The sequence below is a fragment of the Hydra vulgaris genome, chromosome 02 (assembly GCF_038396675.1).
Source record: "Hydra vulgaris chromosome 02, alternate assembly HydraT2T_AEP".
Lineage (NCBI taxonomy): Eukaryota > Metazoa > Cnidaria > Hydrozoa > Anthoathecata > Hydridae > Hydra > Hydra vulgaris.
In genome coordinates this window covers 6,897,581-6,917,861 of record NC_088921.1, presented here as the reverse complement: position 1 = coordinate 6,917,861, position 20,281 = coordinate 6,897,581, and the positions used below count along the sequence as shown (strand labels likewise).

At 26.7% G+C, this 20,281-nt stretch overlaps 2 protein-coding genes across 2 annotated transcripts; both read right to left on the bottom strand.

Moving 5' to 3' along the window:
- Positions 1-9,421: 9,421 nt before the first annotated feature.
- Positions 9,422-11,053, bottom strand: LOC136075785 (uncharacterized). The gene has a single exon (XM_065789222.1). It carries the CDS (start codon positions 11,051-11,053, stop codon positions 9,422-9,424), a length of 1,632 nt encoding a protein of 543 aa, XP_065645294.1.
- A 2,433-nt stretch (positions 11,054-13,486) lies between these two features.
- On the bottom strand, positions 13,487-14,905 carry LOC136075784 (uncharacterized). Its single transcript, XM_065789221.1, has 2 exons — positions 14,901-14,905; positions 13,487-14,819 (listed from the first exon to the last, which is right to left on the bottom strand). The coding sequence occupies exons 1-2, from the start codon at positions 14,903-14,905 to the stop codon at positions 13,487-13,489; spliced, it is 1,338 nt and encodes a 445-aa protein (XP_065645293.1).
- Between the last annotated feature and the right edge of the window lie 5,376 nt (positions 14,906-20,281).

Sequence of the window (20,281 nt, the reverse complement as noted above, 5' to 3'; positions counted from 1 at the left end):
TATATATATATATATATATATGTATCTATATATATATATATATATATATATATATATATATATATATATATATATATATATATATATATATATATATATATATATATATATATATATATATATATATATATATATATATATATAGAGCGGGCGCAATTTGGCAAATCCCCCGATCCCTTCCTCCATCAATAAGTTTTTCTTTCATTTAGTCGGCGAATTTGACCCTTTAAGACAAGTCAGTTGGCAAATGTAGACCCTTAGATAGTCAGTCGGCAATTGTCAACTAGGCAGCCGACAAGTTTTAAAAAACGAGGACCTTTATTTTTTTAGTCGGCAAAAGTTGTAATTATATCTCCCCTCCCCATCACGTGAGACCTAATCACGCCGACCCTGTATTTATATATATATATATATATATATATATATATATATATATTTTTTTTTTTTTTTTTTTTTCTATTTATTTCGTCATTTTACACATTTTACAATGTTATCTATAAATTTAAACAAATATATATAATTACAAGCTGACTGGGGCAAGTAGAAGTCAAAATGACTTATCATCAAGCCCCTTTGTGAAATACAAAAAAAAATGCAATTAAATTTTACATTTTCCAATATTACATAAAAGAGTGAAATTAATAAGTTTAAAAAAAAAAATTGGTTAGAAATTTTAGAAGGTTAAAGAAAAACTTAACGTTAAAAAAAGAACTTAAAGTTAAGAAAAGAAGAAATTTAAGATAAAGTTAAAATATAAAATAACAAATAAAAAATTACATATCTGTACATATTCGTATACATATTAAAGACAATAAACAACAAAAAAAAAACTTAATTCGCTTCATATGCATATACATATTCAATACAATATTAAAATTAAATAAAGTACATAAAAAATTAAAAATACAAAACTATTTCGATTTTTTTTTCAAAAAAATGAGAGAATGTACGTAATGTTTAAATTTAGTAAGTGTTTTTTATAGTTCTTTTAAATGTAGCAATAGATTTTATTTTTTTCATATTTTCGTCAAGAACCGAATTCCACAAGCGTGGTCCCCGGCATATAGTCGAGAAGTCAGATTTTTTGAGTGATGTTAGTGGGATGTAGTAATTACTCAGTGAATGTCTGATTAATTCGAGTGAAACTTTAAAAAAAATATTTTGGAATCATTTCATTTTGAAGTTTAAACATAAATAACAAGTTATGGTATATATTTAGTTTGTATACATTTAGAGCATTTATTTCCTTGAGTAACGGCAGGGTTACTCAATATATATATAAATATATATGGCTTCCTGATGATCCAGCAATGGTGAAACTGCAAGTCGAAGATAAAAGTTAGATAAGTGTTTTTTACTAATTTATATGTATTTATATATATATATATATATATATATATATATATATATATATATATATATATATATATATATATATATATATATATATATATAAATATATATATATATATAGATAAATCAGAAAAAACAAGTTGTTTCGTGACTTTCTATTGATATGACTAGCACGACTACAAGATCGGATATATAGATTTTCAATCTAAAATCTGAATACCTATTTGCAACCATTACTAATAACATTTAAAAAAACCATACCTATGTCACAATCTGTGCATAAAATAATAATTTATGGTGCTTCTATTATTATGTATTTTAAGTATCCACAATTAGTTTCTTTGTCTGAGAGTGCTATTGAAGCCAGAAACAAGGGAAAAAAATCTGCACGAGTTAATCATGCACGTATAACTTTCTTGGCAGAAAACACTAAAGATACAGCTAATTATTTGTTTGTGACATTTGATATGTACATCTATCGAGTGTTTTTTTTTTGAATGTTATGCTATTGTTAATAGTTTTGACTATTTTTGTTATTTTTTTTTTTTTTTGGTAAAGAAATCTCAATATAGTTTATAATAACATTTCAATGTTTTATTGTCTTTTGTTTTTGAAAAAAATGAAGAAATAATTTTATAAATTTTAACTAGTAATTAACTAATCTAGAAAGACCTATTTTATGTATATCTGCATTCAATTTTTAAAAAAACTCGTCGCTATTTTTATAGCGACGCGTTATAAAAACCATCTATTAGAACGTTGAGAAACCTTGTAAAATCTAAAGAACGAAGAATCAGATAATAGCAGATTTGTTTATAACTTTAATAAGTTATACTTAATGATATTGTTTATTATAAAACCGTGTTAATTTTTTACTGTTTGTAAAATTCTATAAAATATCGGTGCCCACTGTTTTTTGAATATTTATATAAAAAACCGTTAAAAACAAAAATCAAAACAAAACAAATCAATGCAATAATTTCTTTTAATTCAAATATCAAAACATAGGTTTCCAAAAAGGATGTCGTGACGTAATCTCCGTCATCCGGATTCAGAATGCTGCGCAGTGGAAAATAAAGGTTTGTTTTGGATCAAAAATAAATAACTTTTTTGTTACTAAAGATTAAGTGATGAAATTTTCTACAAATGTAAAGTAGTATATGACGCTACTTAAGAAATATATTTTATTAAAAAAATTCAAAATTAAAATTAGTAAATAAAAATCAGAAAATTCAAAATTTTTTGATTTTATTTTTAACTAAACGTGTTGTTTTCGATTACATGAAAAAACTTTTAAAGTATTCGAAACAGCAAAAAATACACAAAATGCTTATTTAATTGGAAAATATAATCATATTAAATCTATTTATATATGAAAAACATGTATATACATAAAAAACATGTGTACGAGCTTTCGGCTAAACTCTAAACAAGAAACAAATACGTACTTTTTTAACTTTTTAACAAACATTTCCCTTATATTAGAATTAATTACTTTATTAATTTGATTTTTTAATTGTTGCGTGTAATTAATTAATTTGAATAAATTTCAACATTTACATGAATATTTTCAAGAGTTTATAAAATGCTTATTATAGAAGTTTTCAGAATAATTTATTAATATCAATTTTTATGCAGTAAATTTTAATCGAATAAAATATAGGTCAACTTCATCAAGTTCTGGGACATTTTTGCTTTACGGTTTTCTAATGCTGGTGATGTAGGGATCGGAAATGTAAAGAAAAGTATGAAATACGTACTTATTTGTAGCTAATCTAGAACGTTTCCTTGCATGACGAAGGCAAACTTTTTTATAATCTTTAATGCAGGGTTCTTGCACATTTTTTGAAAGTTGAGCAATAGGCAGTACTGTAAAATATTTTATGATATCTTCTCCGTGAAGTAAAATTTTGTGTGCTGAAGACGACATATAGTACCAGGTATAATTACTCACATAAATGTGGACAGTTCTATAACATATGCGCAAAAGCTTTCAGCATTTATCAAAACACCTGAGGAGAGAGTTTGTAGAATTATGTAAAGTTGCTTTATCAAATTTTCATTTACTCCAGTGATTTCAGAAGCAGCTTGCATTGTAAAAAAATCTCCTAACAGCATTACCATCATTTGTATTACCACTTACTTGTTTCGATTTGTCGACGATTAACCCTAGCTGCATACGAAAACGTTTCTGTATCAAGGTCTTCTTTTTGTCTTTTGTCTTTTTTTTTCTGCACTTTTATCTGACCACGTTTGGAAAGACATGTTGTTGGAAGTATGTAATATCATTTCCATACACCGAATCCAGGCATGTGGTATAGACAGTATTGGCACGAACTTTCATTTTCGGGCCTAGCAGATATTTTAGTCAAATTGTTCGTTTGTCGTGGAGTAGCTCCACACATTGTAAATGTAGACGCAAAAGGCGTATCCGTTATAACCTGAGCCACTTTTCCATCTTTAATTGTTGAAAAAAGTTCATGTTCCACTAGTATTCCATTACAACATTTGTTAAATATAGATGGCCGTAGAGAGTATATTTGGCTTTTTATTTCATCTACAACAATCAATAATAATGCCAATAATAGAATGCATGATCATCAAAATTAATTCTCAATAAAAAACTTACGCAAAACTTTTGTTATAAATAGATATAGTCTGAAACCACAACAAAAAGCGGTTTTCTATTTTCTGACTTTTAACACTTTTTCATCTATAATTTTGGAAACCGTACCTATCCGCACCTGATTATTAATAAATCAATTTTATAGACATCAAAGCTACAAATCAATTACAAAAATGAAGCGTGGGAAAGCGTGGGTGACTACTAAAAATATCGTTGAAAGTAGTATGCTTTGAGAGTTCTGGGCCATTCCGTTTTCGACCATTTTACTATCCACATTTTTTCATATTATTTCAGGTTTATTTCAAATTGTATTTTATAAATTTTTGATAAAATTCAATTTTTTTTCTTATCGATTTGATCGTTTTTTTATTTCTAGGTCAATTCAATCTAAAAAAGTTTGATCACGATCAAATTTTTTATAAAATTTTTTATATTTTATAAAAAATTATTCTATATTATAATTTTTCTCAATATTTTTATTATCTATCCAAGAGTTAAACGAATCAGTAAAATTTCTGTAAAATGAGATAGTAGTTGTAGGACCAATTGCACTACTTGACTGATACAATAGCCCACATGATTCATTGCTAAATGAATTAATATTATTACTGTTCCACGAAGAAAGATAAAAGTCTTCTAAACCAGATGAGGAGTATATGCATACACTATTCTGATCAAATCCAGGGAATGATGTATAATTATTATCGCTATATGGTGTCCAATGGCTTATAACGCCATTAGTATTTACTGGAGAATTGTATGCTTCATACATGCGTATTCTAGATTCCCACCAATTTCCAGATTTTCCAATGACATGCATTCTAATATACTTAAGATAAACACCTGGACTAGCAGCGTTTACGTTTGCAGCATCCATTAATATATATTCTTTACCATAAGTTGTGTCTACAAATCTAAATGTTTCTGAGTATAATTTAATAGATGACAATGATTGAGGTATTGATATAGTTCTTGTAATATAAGGTTGTATCCAATATGTAACGTTTTGACTAGTTTTATTGTATAATTGAATGACTAGACTTTCAGTAAATGGCATATCAAGTGTAAAGTATCCTCCTAACGCATTAGCTGTATATACATTACAACCTTGTAAAGAGATTTCATAAAATGGTCCACCAAGTGGTGAGAATAAAAAATCACAAGCTTCGGGAATAACATTATCTCCAACACTATCTGTAGAAGTAGAATAATCTCCTATGCAAAGTGTATGATCTGCATATATTCTAATAAATACATTACCTGGAACATTAGTATTAGGATCTAATCCTTGGAATGCTAACCATAGTTTTCTGAGGATACCAGGACCATAAGATTGTGTAAAAACTGTTGCTGCATCAGGATATGTAGATGGTGGAATAGTCTTAGATTTTAATCCAAGGCACGTTAAACTTGAATTTGGTATTATCCCTAATTCATTAAGACCAAGTGATTTATTATCAACATATTTTTTTGTAGCAGCATCTTGTGAGTTAGTAGGATCTGCTACATTTATTAATTTATTTGAATTCATATTAATATTACTAGTTGCATTATTTTGTCTATCTCTACGAATGAACAAGTTATTAGCTTCAGATATTATTAAACCATTTGAATATACATCTGAAGTAGTAGTACCGAATATATCGACAGCCATTTTATATATAAAGAAAAAAATTACCATAAATTATTAATAATATTCTGAAAATCATATCCTTCATCTAGTTTTTTCAAAACATATAAACACAAGTGTCCACAGAATCAGGTATTTCCAAATTGAACTCTTTCACTGTTGTAATAAACAGGACTTTTTAAATAATTAATAATTTCAACAGGAGGTGGTAGACCATAAGAGTCAAAACTTAGTTTTTTATCAGTGTCTTTGTACCAGCAAATCCAGTGAAATCCGTTTGTACTAGAATCTCTTGTATTTAATATTCCACATTCTTTTCTTTTCATAGTTTCTGGTAATTGGTCTCTTACAAATACACCTCTAAAATTTTTTATTTTTAGTTTTTTTGCTGCTTCTATCAATTGAAAATTTGTAAGTGGCTCATTTGGTAAAATTATTCCTTCAACATTTATAAATTTGTTCATTTTATATATGAAAAATTATTGGATTTTTTTCATATATTTATTATTTATAACTTTATTTACTTAACTTTATTATATTTATGACATTATTACAATAATTATAAATTGAATTAAATTCATCAATGTTTTCGATGCATAATACATCAATAGTTACATCATCTTCAACATATTCATTCTCGTATAAATTTTTGCTTCTTCGATTGTTTCAGATAATAAATCTATGTCAGAATTATTAATAGCTATTACAATTTTATCATTAGTGTATATAGATTTGAATTTTAGTTCACGAGAAGTTTTCATAACCATTTTATATATATAAAATATTATTTATTCCAAATTTTTCTAACTTTACATTCAATTTCATTTTCTGGTTCTTTCAGGAATATATTTAAAGAATATTCTCTTCCATATAAACTAATAAGTAAATCTAAATAGTTAGGTGAAATGAAAAATTCTTTTAGTTCAGGTAAATGTAAATTTATATGGCTCTTGATTTGTTCTAATATTTTGTAAGAAAAGTCTAATATATCAACATTGTTTAAACAATAACTTTGTTCAAACTCCATTTTACCATAATTTATTCGTAATTCTAAAACTTGAGTTGTTTTATTATAACTATAATAGAGACATGAATCATTATTTATTTCTTCATATTCAGATATATCACCATGTACATTATAGTATTTATTATCATAATATTCATTGTATTTCTTGTTATCTATATCCATTTAATATATAAAGAAAAAAACTTATTTTATTTCAATTTTTTTAATTTTATTTCTTTATGTAGAAATAAAATTATTTATTCCAAATTTCTCTAACTTCACGTTCAATTTCATTTTCTGGTTCTTTCAGGAATACATTTAATGAAAATTCTCTTCCATATAAACTAATAAGTAAATCTAAATAGTCAGGTGAAATGAAAAATTATTTCAGTTCAGGTAAATGTATATTTGTTTCTTTTATCTTTTCATAATCATAAGTGAAAAGATTTGGATTTCTAGATAAACTTTTCCAATAGACTTTATCTAAATTATTTTTTAATATCTCAATTGCATTTGGATTTTCAGATAACCAATGCCAATCTACTTCATCTAAATTATCTTTTAATAATTCAATAGCATAAGGATTTGAAGATAATACATCCCAATCTACTTCATCTAAATTATCTTTTAATAATTCAATTGCAATTGGATTTGGATTTTCAGATAATGCACTCCAATCCACACTATCTAAATTATCTTTAAATAGTTCAATAGCATTTGGATTTGCAGATAAATATTCCCAATTGACTTTATCTAAATTATCTTTTAATATTTCAATAGCATTTGGATTTGCAGATAAATATTCCCAATCTACTTCATCTAAATTATTTTTTAATAGTTCAATAGCATTTGGATTTAAAGATAACCACTTCCAATCGACTTTATCTAAATTATTTTTTAATAGTTCAATAGCATTTGGATTTAAAGATAACCAAAACCAATTGACTTTATCTAAATTATCTTTTAATATTTCAATAGCATTAGGGTTTTTAGATAACCAATCCCAATCTACTTTATCTAAATTATTCTTTAATATTTCAATTGCATTTGGATTTTGAGATAACATTTTCCAATTTACTTTATCTAAAGTATCTTTTATCAACATGATAGCAATTGGATTTGGATTTTGAGATAAATACCACCAATTTACTAATTTTTCAAATTCTATAACATTTATTATTCTCATTTTTTTTATATCAAGAAAAAAAATTATTTATATCATTTTAAAAAATTATTTTTTTTTTATTTTTTTACTTTATATAAAAAGTTTTTTAAAATAATTTGTTTCCTTTTACCTAACTGTTATGGATACGATTTTTGGATTATTAATGAGATTATAGTGACCATATGCTAATGTGTGAATTCCATCTTCTAATATGACTCTTTTATCATCTTCTGAACTTAATGCTACTTTATTAACCTCTTCTGTAAAAACTTCATGTGCATGTGATCTTATAATATTCATTTTCCTAATGTGTTCTTTTCTATTAAGTAAACAATCTTTATAATCGTTGTGTGTTATGTAGTTCTTAACAAAATTCTTTTTTACTCCTTTACATCTTTTGTATTCTTTTCCATTCATCTTGTATGAATACAACTTGGATCTTAATCTTACAAATTCTTCAATTTGTTTTCCTCCTGCTTCATCTTTGAACATTCCAAGTACTTTCTTATTTAATCCAACTTTAAATCCATTATTAATTGATGTGTGATTAGGATAAAATTCACTAGTATCAAATTTACTTTCAATATCGTTTTTAATATCTTCATAAAAGTCCTCTGTTTTTATTTCATATGCTAATGAATCTGTATCTGTGAATAAGAGTTTGGCTTTATCAGAAGATTTTTTCTTTATATAATCATAATGAAATTCATACATTAGAGTTTTGCTCAAATCTAATATACACATTCCTAAGTAAATTGGCTTGTTATACTTTAATTTGGTTCTCTTCATATGAATCGCTATTAAATTTTCATCAAATATTGTCCTACTTTCATAGTTTGGTCTTGATGCTAATTTAACAGCTTCATCTCTGCTTGTGACTAACCTTACATCAACTCTTTTTTCAATATTTTCCATTGTTTTTCCAAAGACTGAATTGTTCATGAGTTTAAAGAAATCTTTTTCAAATTCATTTGTTGCTTTAGTCCTAAGATTAGTATTCAGATCAATGTAATCACTTAACCATGCACTTTCTTCAAAGCTTATTCCTCTATGGATTTTTGTTATCTTTAGTCCTAATCTTTCATACAATTTAAGATTGGTATAATGTACCACATAATTTTTCTTATTATTCAAGTTTGGTATAAGTTTTTCAACTTTATCCACTTTGACTCTTTCAGGAGCAAGTGGATAGTCATTATGTTCATCATGAAGATGATCTGGATAATCTAAATCAACTTCAAGTATACATGGAACTGATCTCCAGTTTTTCAACTCATCTTCATCCATCCAACCAAATCCATGTGTAGGAAGTGGTTTACTCATAGCCCATCCATATAGATTATTAGCATCTAGATATTGAATAAATTGTGATGGATTAGTTTCATCATAATTATCCATATATTTATTATTAGATTTTCCTAATCTATTTGATATCGTACTGATTCCACCTCTTATTCCATTCTTTATCATGAGGATCATATCATAGTCACTCAACAGTTCTAACTTTACTTTTGTTTTTCTCAATGCAGCCTCCCAAGCTAATCCTGGTGATGTATAATACCTATCTGGATCTAACCTTATTAAAATCATTTTCTTATTTGAAAAATAATAATTTTTCTAAATTATATGAGTAATGAAATATTACGTATAATAATTTTTATGTAGAAGAATGTCTTTATATATTTTATAATTTTTCATGCAAGCATCTCTAAAATTTTCAAAGACATCAGCTAGTAAAAGTACATCTGAAACATTATATAAATCATGATAATCTCTAAACGATCTGCATTTAAATTCATTCCATACAGTTTGTGCATGTAAGTAAGCATCATCATTAATTCCTTCATCATTCAATTTAGAAAAGAATGATTCTTTTGGAGGTAGTTGTGCTTCATTAAATTTATCAATAGAATCAACCCAATCATAAGGGTATACACCTTTTTTCATTAACAAATCTAATTGTATCCCTTTATAAAATTCTCCAATATTTTTACATTGGTCTTTTGTTAGATTTTTTGATAATACATCTAAACTAGATGGCATAAATCTATAACTGTCTAAGAAACGAATCTCTCGTTTAATATCAACAGTCTTATCTTCTTCAATATACTCTCCAACATTAATCTCTCTAGAAAAGCTAATATACTTTTCTTCGATGTTAGGTATACAACTTAATTTACCTCCTGATAACTTCTTTATGAATAAGTGACTATCATAACCAGATAAGTTATGAAATAGTACTGGGAAGAACTCTGGAATCTTATATGTCAAATTACAAATTTTATGAGCAGCACCTCTGTATTTTCCAGTTAAATGACAATGATCTCGCACTCTGTCTTCTCCTAAATATTCTTCACAAATATGACAATTTATTGCTGCTTTAAATGCTTTCTTGTTTTTACTTCTAAATATCATAGGCTTATTAAAATCTACTTCATTACAAATTTTTATAATATCTTCTTGTAGATAGTCTATAAATATTTGAGCAATATCTTCATCTTCACTATTTGCAGTATATGTTACTAATCTATCTTTGTATATACTTTGATTATAACATTTAATATAGTAACAGAATGAACTTGGTATATGTTTTTGATACTGTTTGGTATAGGAATCATTTGGATTGGGAGTACAAGTATTGATCGGTTTAATAAAACTTTCAAAGTCTGCATATATTACAAAGGGTACTCTCATTGATTTATAATGCTGTTTAAAATACATTGTTGTTCCTGGTTTTGGAAGTTCAATACGAACTGAATCATGTGCATCACAATACAATTTATGCTTAGATAAATATTCTTCTGAACTATATCCTAATAAGCAATTTCTACAATAGTGAGTTGCACCATTTCTTTTTGATGTTTGCGTTGAAAGTAATCTACTTAAATTATTTATCAAGCAGTAATGGTTACGAATAGCATGCGAAGTAGATCCTTCAGATGCATGCGAAGTACATCCTTCAGATCCATTTGAAGTGGTTTCATCACCAGTTATTAACAATAAATCTATTAAATGTTTTCGACCACTATTATGTGATAATCGCAAAGGATGAACATGAAAGTTTTCATAACCAAATACATTAACACTTATATCTGGATTGATTTTCTCAAATAGATCAATTTGTTTTAATGAAACTGGAAATTCTATTTTATTCCAATTTATTTTTTCAGCTTGAGTTATAAGATCTTTATCTACTCTTTCAGGATGATAATCTGTTGGATTTAATGCTCTTGTAATACACCACTTAAAGCATTGATTATCATCATTTTTCATATTATTAATTGCTTTTTTAGCTGTTAATTTTTTATCAAGTGGAATATAAGAATTTGCTTTAAGTGGATTATACTCTATAATATTTATATCCATTTTTTTTAATAGAAACAAATATCCAGTTTGATCCTTCCTGTTGAAACAATGATAAAGTTTCTAAAATTTTAGCCTTTGATGTTTTATAAAGTTCATCTAAATTTGTAGCTTCTAATATAACTGTACTATTCGATGCAAATTTAAGAGTTACAATTATATCATATCCAGTTAAAATACTAGTTTTTACCATTTTACAAGTGACAACTATATTCACTTTTGATCCTCTATTTTCACTTAGTACTTTAATTGCACTATTTTTAGCAACATTCATAAAAGATTCAAGATCTTATCCTTTTATACCTTCAGCTGAATATTGTTTTATCACATTCTTAACAGCTGATTGTGTCAATTTAAATTCTACTTTGCTTGAGTTTTTGTATATTGTAGAGTAAACTAGAGATTTTATTGAATCTATTTTTCTTTTAATCTCAGATCCTGTCTCTTCTACTTTTTTCTTAATCGGATCTGGTATATAGGGCTTAATCCATTCTTCAACATCTATAATTCTGTTTACAACATACGATGATACATTTTTTACAGCTGTAGTCAGCTTTGAAAATAATCCAGGTTGTAAAACAGGTGATGAAGTTGATTGAATTTGTTCGTTTAATATATGATTTACATGTCTTTGTACAGGAGATGGAGCTAATATATTAGAATGATCAAATGTTATTAGATCTGAAGTGATATGACGTGGAGCAGGAACTGGTCTAACTGGAACTGGTCTATGAGATAATGCATCTAATAATTCACTTTTTCGTAATTTATAATAATGTTTAATTTTTCGCTCTTTAGCGATTTGTTTTAATTCTATTAACGTTTTATTTTCCATTTTATATAGCAAGATAATTTTTTTTAATTTTCATTTTCTTTATATCAATTTTTTCAAAATATTTTTTTCTTGTTTATATTACATATGAAAAGTTTCATATGAAATATTAATTTGTAAAGCCTCATATGAACTATTATATTTTTAAAATCTTTATATTAAATATTTTTTATGGATCTGAAAGATCTACATCTCATCATCTGATTCACTATCTAAATCTGAATCGTTCATTATACTTGTAAAATTAGAAATCTTTTTAACATTAAGTACTTTTTGAAGTTTAACTTGTATTGACTCTATCATTGAACCAATAAAAATACCTTCAATCTTTAAGCATCCAATAGCTTCACATCTTTCATTGATATAATCATAAGGTGAAGCTCTAAGTGATTTTACAGTACCCTTCTGATTTGCTCCGCATGCATCCGAAGGATGTTCTACGCTTAGATCTGAATCTCTTTTAGTTTTTTTACGACGGAAAACTGTAGTTATTTCTACCTCTTTATTACTTGTAAATAACTTTCCATATATTATTGGAGGTTTATCTGCATTATATCTTAAAATTTTTAAATTAGCAAGATTAACTTTAGATTTTTTTATCTTTCTTTTATATACTTCAATTTGATCTCTACAAAATTTTTCAAAAAATTTTTCAATAGATTCAATCATTGCAATAAACTTTTCTTGTTCACTAGATTTTTCTTTATCACATACAAATGACATTGAATAGCCATTAAGCTTACCATTTTTAAAATCTCTATTTTCACATACACATTGGAAAAAGAAGGTAATGTTTTAATGAGAACAGGACCAGCACCTGTTGGATATTTATATGCGAGTTGTAACTTTTGATATGGAACTGGCTTATCAGCTTTGAATACGTCTTTTACATATAAATTGTTAATATCAAATGAATCAATTGTTATAAATGCCATTATTTTTTATATAGCAAGATTTTTTTTTTGATTTTTTTGATTTTTTTTTTAATTTTTCAGAATTTGATATTTCAATCTTATAACCATTATCAATCTTACCATCACGTATTTCAAGATATCTATATCCATGACCAGTTTCCCGCATTGCACTATATAAGGATTTATATACTGTTTCTTCACCTGTTTCCATGTTTGTTAATTTAATAGTGACCGGTTTTTTCTTAATTGTTTTTAATCTTTCATATTTTGGATCAATTTCTTTCACTTCTTTTACTTTATTTAATCTAGGTCTTCCAACTGATCTTTTCTCAGTTACTTCTTCTACTGGATGTTTTTTAGGTCTTCCTATAGGTCTTTTCTCATCAGTTAATTCTGTTGCTTTTGACATGATTGCTTCCTTATCAATCAATCCATTATCTATAGCAAGCATTAATAATGTGACATAATTTTTAGATGTTTGTGTAATGTTATTTTCTTTTAATAAATTTTGCAAAGCTTTCCTTGTATAATACATTTTTATTATATAAAGAAAAAAAATTATTTATATCATTTTTTAACATTTAATTTTCAAAAAATTTATTTAACATCAAATTTATTACCATCTGATACAAGTTTCATCATCTTATCAGATATTACAATAGCATATGCTTGAGTATTTGCTGGTACAGTTGTATTAAAAAATGCTTTAACTTGTAGTTGTACTGTAGCTGATTTTAATTTTTCTGATTGTTTGCTAACATCAAAAACAAATATGGGGTATAAATCTTTATAGTCAGAAGGAGTTATATTGCTGTTTGCAATCATTTCACTCATTCCATAAAATCTTTCTTTAAACATTGATGCATCTCTATAAATTCTTGAAAATTGCTGATTTGGAAATGAACAATAATAATCAAGGGCAGGATATTGGATAGTGCTATTATTATAAACAACATAAATATTTTTCAAGTCATAATGATCGAATAATGCTGAATTAACAGTTTGATCTCCAGCATTTTTATTTGTTTGAAATCCAACAATAACATATCTTGGAATTTCAGCACAACTTAATTGCCAACCAAATGAATTAGCTTGTTGAACAGTTGTAGTATCACACTGTCGCATTCTAAAACTTAATGGAGCTTCCACTTTTCTTTTAATTTCATTATCAATTTTTTTCTCTTCTTCAAATGATGGTCTTACACTTGGAATAAACAATGATATTTTAGTAAGATTAACTTTTCCTGCAGCTGCAGCAGAAAGCCTAAAAATTGCAGAACTATCACTTTGTCTTGTAAGAGTTATTGTATGTTTTAGTCCATATATAACTTTATCATAGTCATCACAGAATCCAAAAATATGTCTTAAAGGTACGCAAAATGAAAATGTACCATTTGTAGTTGGACTTTTAATTATGTATTGTTGCCTTGTTGCAAACCCTGTATTATCAGCAGCTACTGCTGTTGATGCTGTATCTTTATACCACAATTGATTTAATCCTTGCGCTAATTGAAAGTCATTTGAATAATTAAGCAATCCTAGCATTGTAGTTGCTTGACCAGGATAATAAATAGATTCTATATCTTGGTTCCCTAATTGGTACGATATTTTAGAAAATAATTGCATAAGACCATTATTTGTAAGAGCTACTTGATCTGCATCAGCATAAGCTGATCCATCAGCAGATTTAACAAGTTGTCCTTCAAATAAGAGATACGCTTTAGAGGGAAGTGAAAATAAATTTTGTTCTGGAACGACAATTCTTATATCTCTAAAATTTAGATTTGTTCCAACAATTGGTTCATATTCACTATCTTCACATCTTTCAATTCCATTATCTATTACTGGAATTTCTGTAAAATTAAATACTTCAGAAGTCGTAATTTTTTTATATACAATATAAAAAGAAATTTTTTTTATATTGACAATTCTTAAAAAAAAATATAAAATTTTTATAAATTTATGCAAGTCGAAGTCCACATCCCATTTTAACCAAGTCTTCTATTCTTACAGCATTTTTATTTGATACTTTGCATGATCGGCCTCTGCATGGTACTTTTTTTACTTCATCTTCATCCTTAGATCCTGATGCTATCAAATTTGAAAGTATTTCTTTACTTTTTCACTTATAACAGGTTGTGATCCTATTTTTGAAGATGCTATTTCAATTAATTGTTTTCCTTTTTCAACTGCAGCATTTGTAGCAGCTTCTAATGCTGATTTTGAAAGTTCTTTTCCTGCTGATTTAGCAGCAGTTATTGCAGATTTTCCTAAATCTGTAGCAGCTATCTTCTTCAACATATCTGTTGTTGCTCTTGATACACTTGATGATGCTGCACGTTTAAATAAATTTTTTATGATGTCGAATATACCACTTCCTCCAACAACATATATTTTTTTATATCTCTTATTATTAACAATTAGCATTTTTTATTACTATATATTTTTTTTATAAGAATGAAATTTAGAATGAAATATATAATTATAAAAGATTTTGCATTGCTTTATACTGTTCATTATCTTTTACACCTTGTCTTAATAATTCATCACAAACTGCAACACCTTCATTTCTTGCTCCAGTGTTACCTGCATTCCATGCAGCTATACACAAATAAAGTCGATCAATCAATGCATCAGGGTCACTTGGAAGAATTATAGTTTGTACTCTACCTTCAATTCCTTCTCCTATTAATTCACGTTTCCTATTTTCTTTTATATTTTTCCAAATGTGTGCTATTATTTCTTTGTATTTTAAACTACGAGACGACTTTGGTTTGTATAGTTTTCTAGAAGTAATTGCATCTGTTTGTATTAATATATCTTGATATTTTTTAAGATCATCTTCATTATATACTCCTTTATTAGGATTAAACTTTACTATCAATTCCCAAAGTCCAGGAGTACCATAATATTTTTCATCCTCAATCCTTATCATTAATTTGTATTGGTTTTTTCCAATATAAAATATACCATCTACATCACGTATTCCAAATGTAGTATCTGTAGATTTTTTACTTTTAGAATACAATTTTAGATAATCTGTTGCAATTTTTCCCATAGTCATTCTTCCTAATGGATCCGAATGATCTACTTTGCATGGATCCGAAGGACCTATTCCTATACTTAAACTCATTCTATCATGACTATCATGACTATCTGACTGTACATTAGTTTCATTTAAATCATTCTGCTTTCCCATTTTATCTAAATAATCTTTAACAGTTTTATCCCTCATTTCAGGATCTTCAATTTTTAGAAATGGCATGCTTTTTATAAGTAAAGATAAAAAACGTAAAACATTATGTTTTAATGCCTTCATTTTTGCTAAATTTTTTTTGGAGTATATTAATTGCTTCATCTCTTCCTTGTTTAATGAATGACTCTTTAGTTTGTTCATTAATTAATTCTTTTGAATTTGTTCTAATTTGCTAAAGCATAGCTTTAAATTTTTCAAGTTCACTAAGTATTAGTTTAAATTCATTGTCATCTATATTTCCATCTACTAAAGCTTTAGAAATATAATCACTTATTGTATTTAATTTTGAATCAGCAAGTACTTTAATCTTTTCATGCTTTTCTGCTTTTAAATTTAATTTTTTATTAACTTGTCCTCCTATTAATGATAATACACCTGCTCCTAATGCTGCACCTTCACATGCAATAGCTACTGGTGCTGCTACTATTGTTGCTAAAAAGCCGATTCCAATAGTTCCAAGTGCCATAGTGCTTGCTAGTAATGAATTATCAATAGCTGAAATTATTTTTACAGCTATGGTACTTTTTACTTAACATATTTCTCTTTTCTCTTTCACTCTCTATTTCTCTTTGAATATCACTAATTGTATTTAAACGATATACATGTGCACTAATAATCTTATTTTCTATTTTTATTTCTTCATCAGGTGCACTTGGAAGATTTGGATATAAATTATTTTTATCTTGTATATTTGAATAAATATTATTACATAGCTTTTTGCAATTAAACTCCATTTTAATAAATAAAAAATAAATTTTTTAAAAAATTATTTTTTTTTAAAAAATAATTACAATAAATTCACAAAACACAAACTACCCCCTTTTTTAATCAATATATCAGAATCAGAATTATTAACAACATTTATCATAATATCTTCAACAGTCTCTGATACAGAGTTTTGCAAACTTAACATTTTTCGTTTAAGTTCTTCTTTTAATGAAACTAGCACAACACTTTCATTAACTACAACACCAAACTTTAAAAGGATATATTGATGTGATAGAGATTTTATTTTAATGTCTTGTTGCGCAAATATTTCATATTTATTATTATCTATTAATACTGAAGGATGCTCTAAATCTTTGAATTACTTTGTGTATACTTTAGAATAATTAAGTTGATTTGGAGTATCACGTGGTATATTTCCTAAAATATGTAATGGCATTTTATTATATAATGAAAATAATAAATCATAAAAGTAAATTCAAAAATGGAATATTAGCAAATGGTGAATTTGGTCCTAATAATAAACCTGATCCTGTTGATGTATATCCATTTCCACTACGTAAGTACAATCCATCACCTATAGAACTACCTTTACTCCATGGTGTCAAATATAAACCATCTCCTGCAGCAGACATTTTAATTCCTTTACCATTCTTTTTTAAGTACCCCTTTTAGCAATTTTATCAACCATAGCTGATCCAGCTGCTGAACCTACTCCTGCCAATAAACCTGATGTAAGAGCTGGAGCAACGCTTGATACTAAAAACTTTCCAGCACTAGCAAGGAAAGGTAATAGTGCTCCTAGAAATCCACCCTCTATTTTAGAATTGTGAATGAGTTGTGATTTACTTAAATTAATTATCACACCAGTACCTTTCTCATATGCTTTCGTAATTTTATTCAATTGCCTTTTTGTTACTGCTAATACATGATCACCATTAAGATCTGAATGAGCTAATTTAATACTAGCTCCATAACCACCTTCATCAATTACTTTTTTAATTTTTTTCATTTGCCCTTCTGAAATATTTACTTTAATATTAGTATAATTACTCATTTCTATATGTAAAATAATTTTTTTTAAAAAATTACGACTTATCTAATTCTCTATCTATTTCTCTATTTACTTCTCTTATATGAAATCTAATAGTTAATTGTTCTCCTCTTAAATCCAAAAGATTTCCATTTTGATCAGTCAATGCAGTTTCCATATTTGCTATTTGTTTTTGTATTAGACGTGAATAAGTTACATAATTCGGCTTTTCAATAATTTTATATCCAGGACCTACATCTGGAAAAAATGAATATATAACTTGACTAGTTTTTTCATTCACATTAGTTTTTCCATTCACATACGATGATGATATTTTATCACATAGTACAAATATACTATTAACACTTAATATGTTTACTATATTAGTTGATATATAGTATCCAGCTTGATATATTCCACTGTCAAAACCAAAAATACTTCTAATTGAATTTGAAGTTGTAAAATCAACTTTATAACCAGTTGCAATAGTTAAATTTGCTTTTAATGTATTCTTATTTGCTACAATTATAATATTTGGAGCTGCTGAAGTTGCATCACCGTTTAATACCATCGTCGATTGGATGTAATTATTTATATCAACAACTTCATCAGATCCAACTGGAATATTTATATCCTTCCAAGTTGATCCATTATCTTTGCTATATCTAAAATTATTGTTTGAAGAATTAATATTAGGAAAACTGTAAGATGTATCTATACGAAATAGAGCCATTTCATATTCTCCGTCTTCACTAAATTTAATAACAGGACTAAAAGTAGTATTTAATAAACTACTATTTCCGCTCACTAATAAACATGTCATTTTTATATAAGATTATAATTTTTTTCAAAAATTAGGTATGTAAAAACAGTTTAAACCACTTCTATATTTTCCATAATCTTTTTTAGAAGATAGATCTATAACAACAAATCCATGAGGATCTGTCCATGCTTTATTACAAAAATCTTTAAACTCATCTTTTCCCATATCACTTGAAACATGATCATTATATATGTGATTTATATTTTTTGAATCTTGTGGAAATAAAATTTGTATTTTCTCGTATAGTTTGCCTAGGTAACATAAAATAATTTTGTGCAAGATAGAAATAATCTACATTACTATGCCTTCCTCGTATATAGTAATTTTCACACTTGTTTTGCTTTGTTAATTGTAAATCATCAAATATCATCAAATTATTCTTATGAACATCTAGATCTTTAGGATCTGGTACATCTTCTTCCGTTTCAAAAAATTTACACTCTATATCTGTTTTCTCATTTAAATTTTTTGAAACACTATCAATTACAAGCGCAGGGCTTGTTGACTTTTTTATTTCATCTTGTAGATTAAATAGTTCGAGAATAAGTTCTTTTGGTAATTTTTTTTCAAAAGATTGCTGTAATATTTTATATTCTGGTTGAAAAAGAGACTTTCCAAAAACTTGTAAATTATTATAATCTAACCAACCAGGTATTAAAAGTAAATTCAATAATAAAGTAGTTTTTCCACAACCAGACTTTCCAACAATAATTCCTCTTATACTTTTAGGAAGCAACTTATTATTATTTCTTTTATTGCTATTCGTATTCCATGACAAATCTATAATATCCATTTTTTATATATCAAGATTTTTATATAAAAAAAATTTTATATATATAAAATGATGTACTGCGTTAAATGTAGAAAAAAAACATATACACTAAACTTGCAAAATGTCGTGAGTAAAAACAATAGAAATATGCAACGTGGAAATTGCGATATTTGTGGAAGATTAAAATCTCAATTTGTATCATCAAAAACAGGAGGAGATTTAGTAAATTCAATTAATTCAGCAACACGTTAAATAAAACTACCATGGTCAAAGTTTCCAGGTGAAATGCATCTACCTGGAATGAACTTTGCAGGTCCTGGTACTAATTTAGATGAACGGTTAACTTCCACTGATGCATATAAACATTGGAGTAAACCTATAGATAGAGTTGATAATGCAGCTTACCATCACGATCTTGCATATAAATACTTAAATGACACAGCAAATAGAAATTTAGCTGATAAAATTATGATTGAAGAAATGGATGCTATAAAAAATCCAACAATGCGTGAAAGAATTGAACGAGGTATTATAAAACCTATTGTATCATCTAAAGCAAAATTTGGATTAGGTTTTGAAAAAAACTACAATCAATCAGCGAAAAAGACAAGGAAAAAAATGTGAAGTGGACTGACGAACTTGCAAACGAACTTCATAGACCAGTTATAAAACATTTTAGAAAAAGAAAAGTAATTGTCAATGGAATCGATAAAATATGGGCTGCTGATTTAGTTGACATGCAATCTTTCTCCAAATTCAATGACGGTATAAAATACTTACTC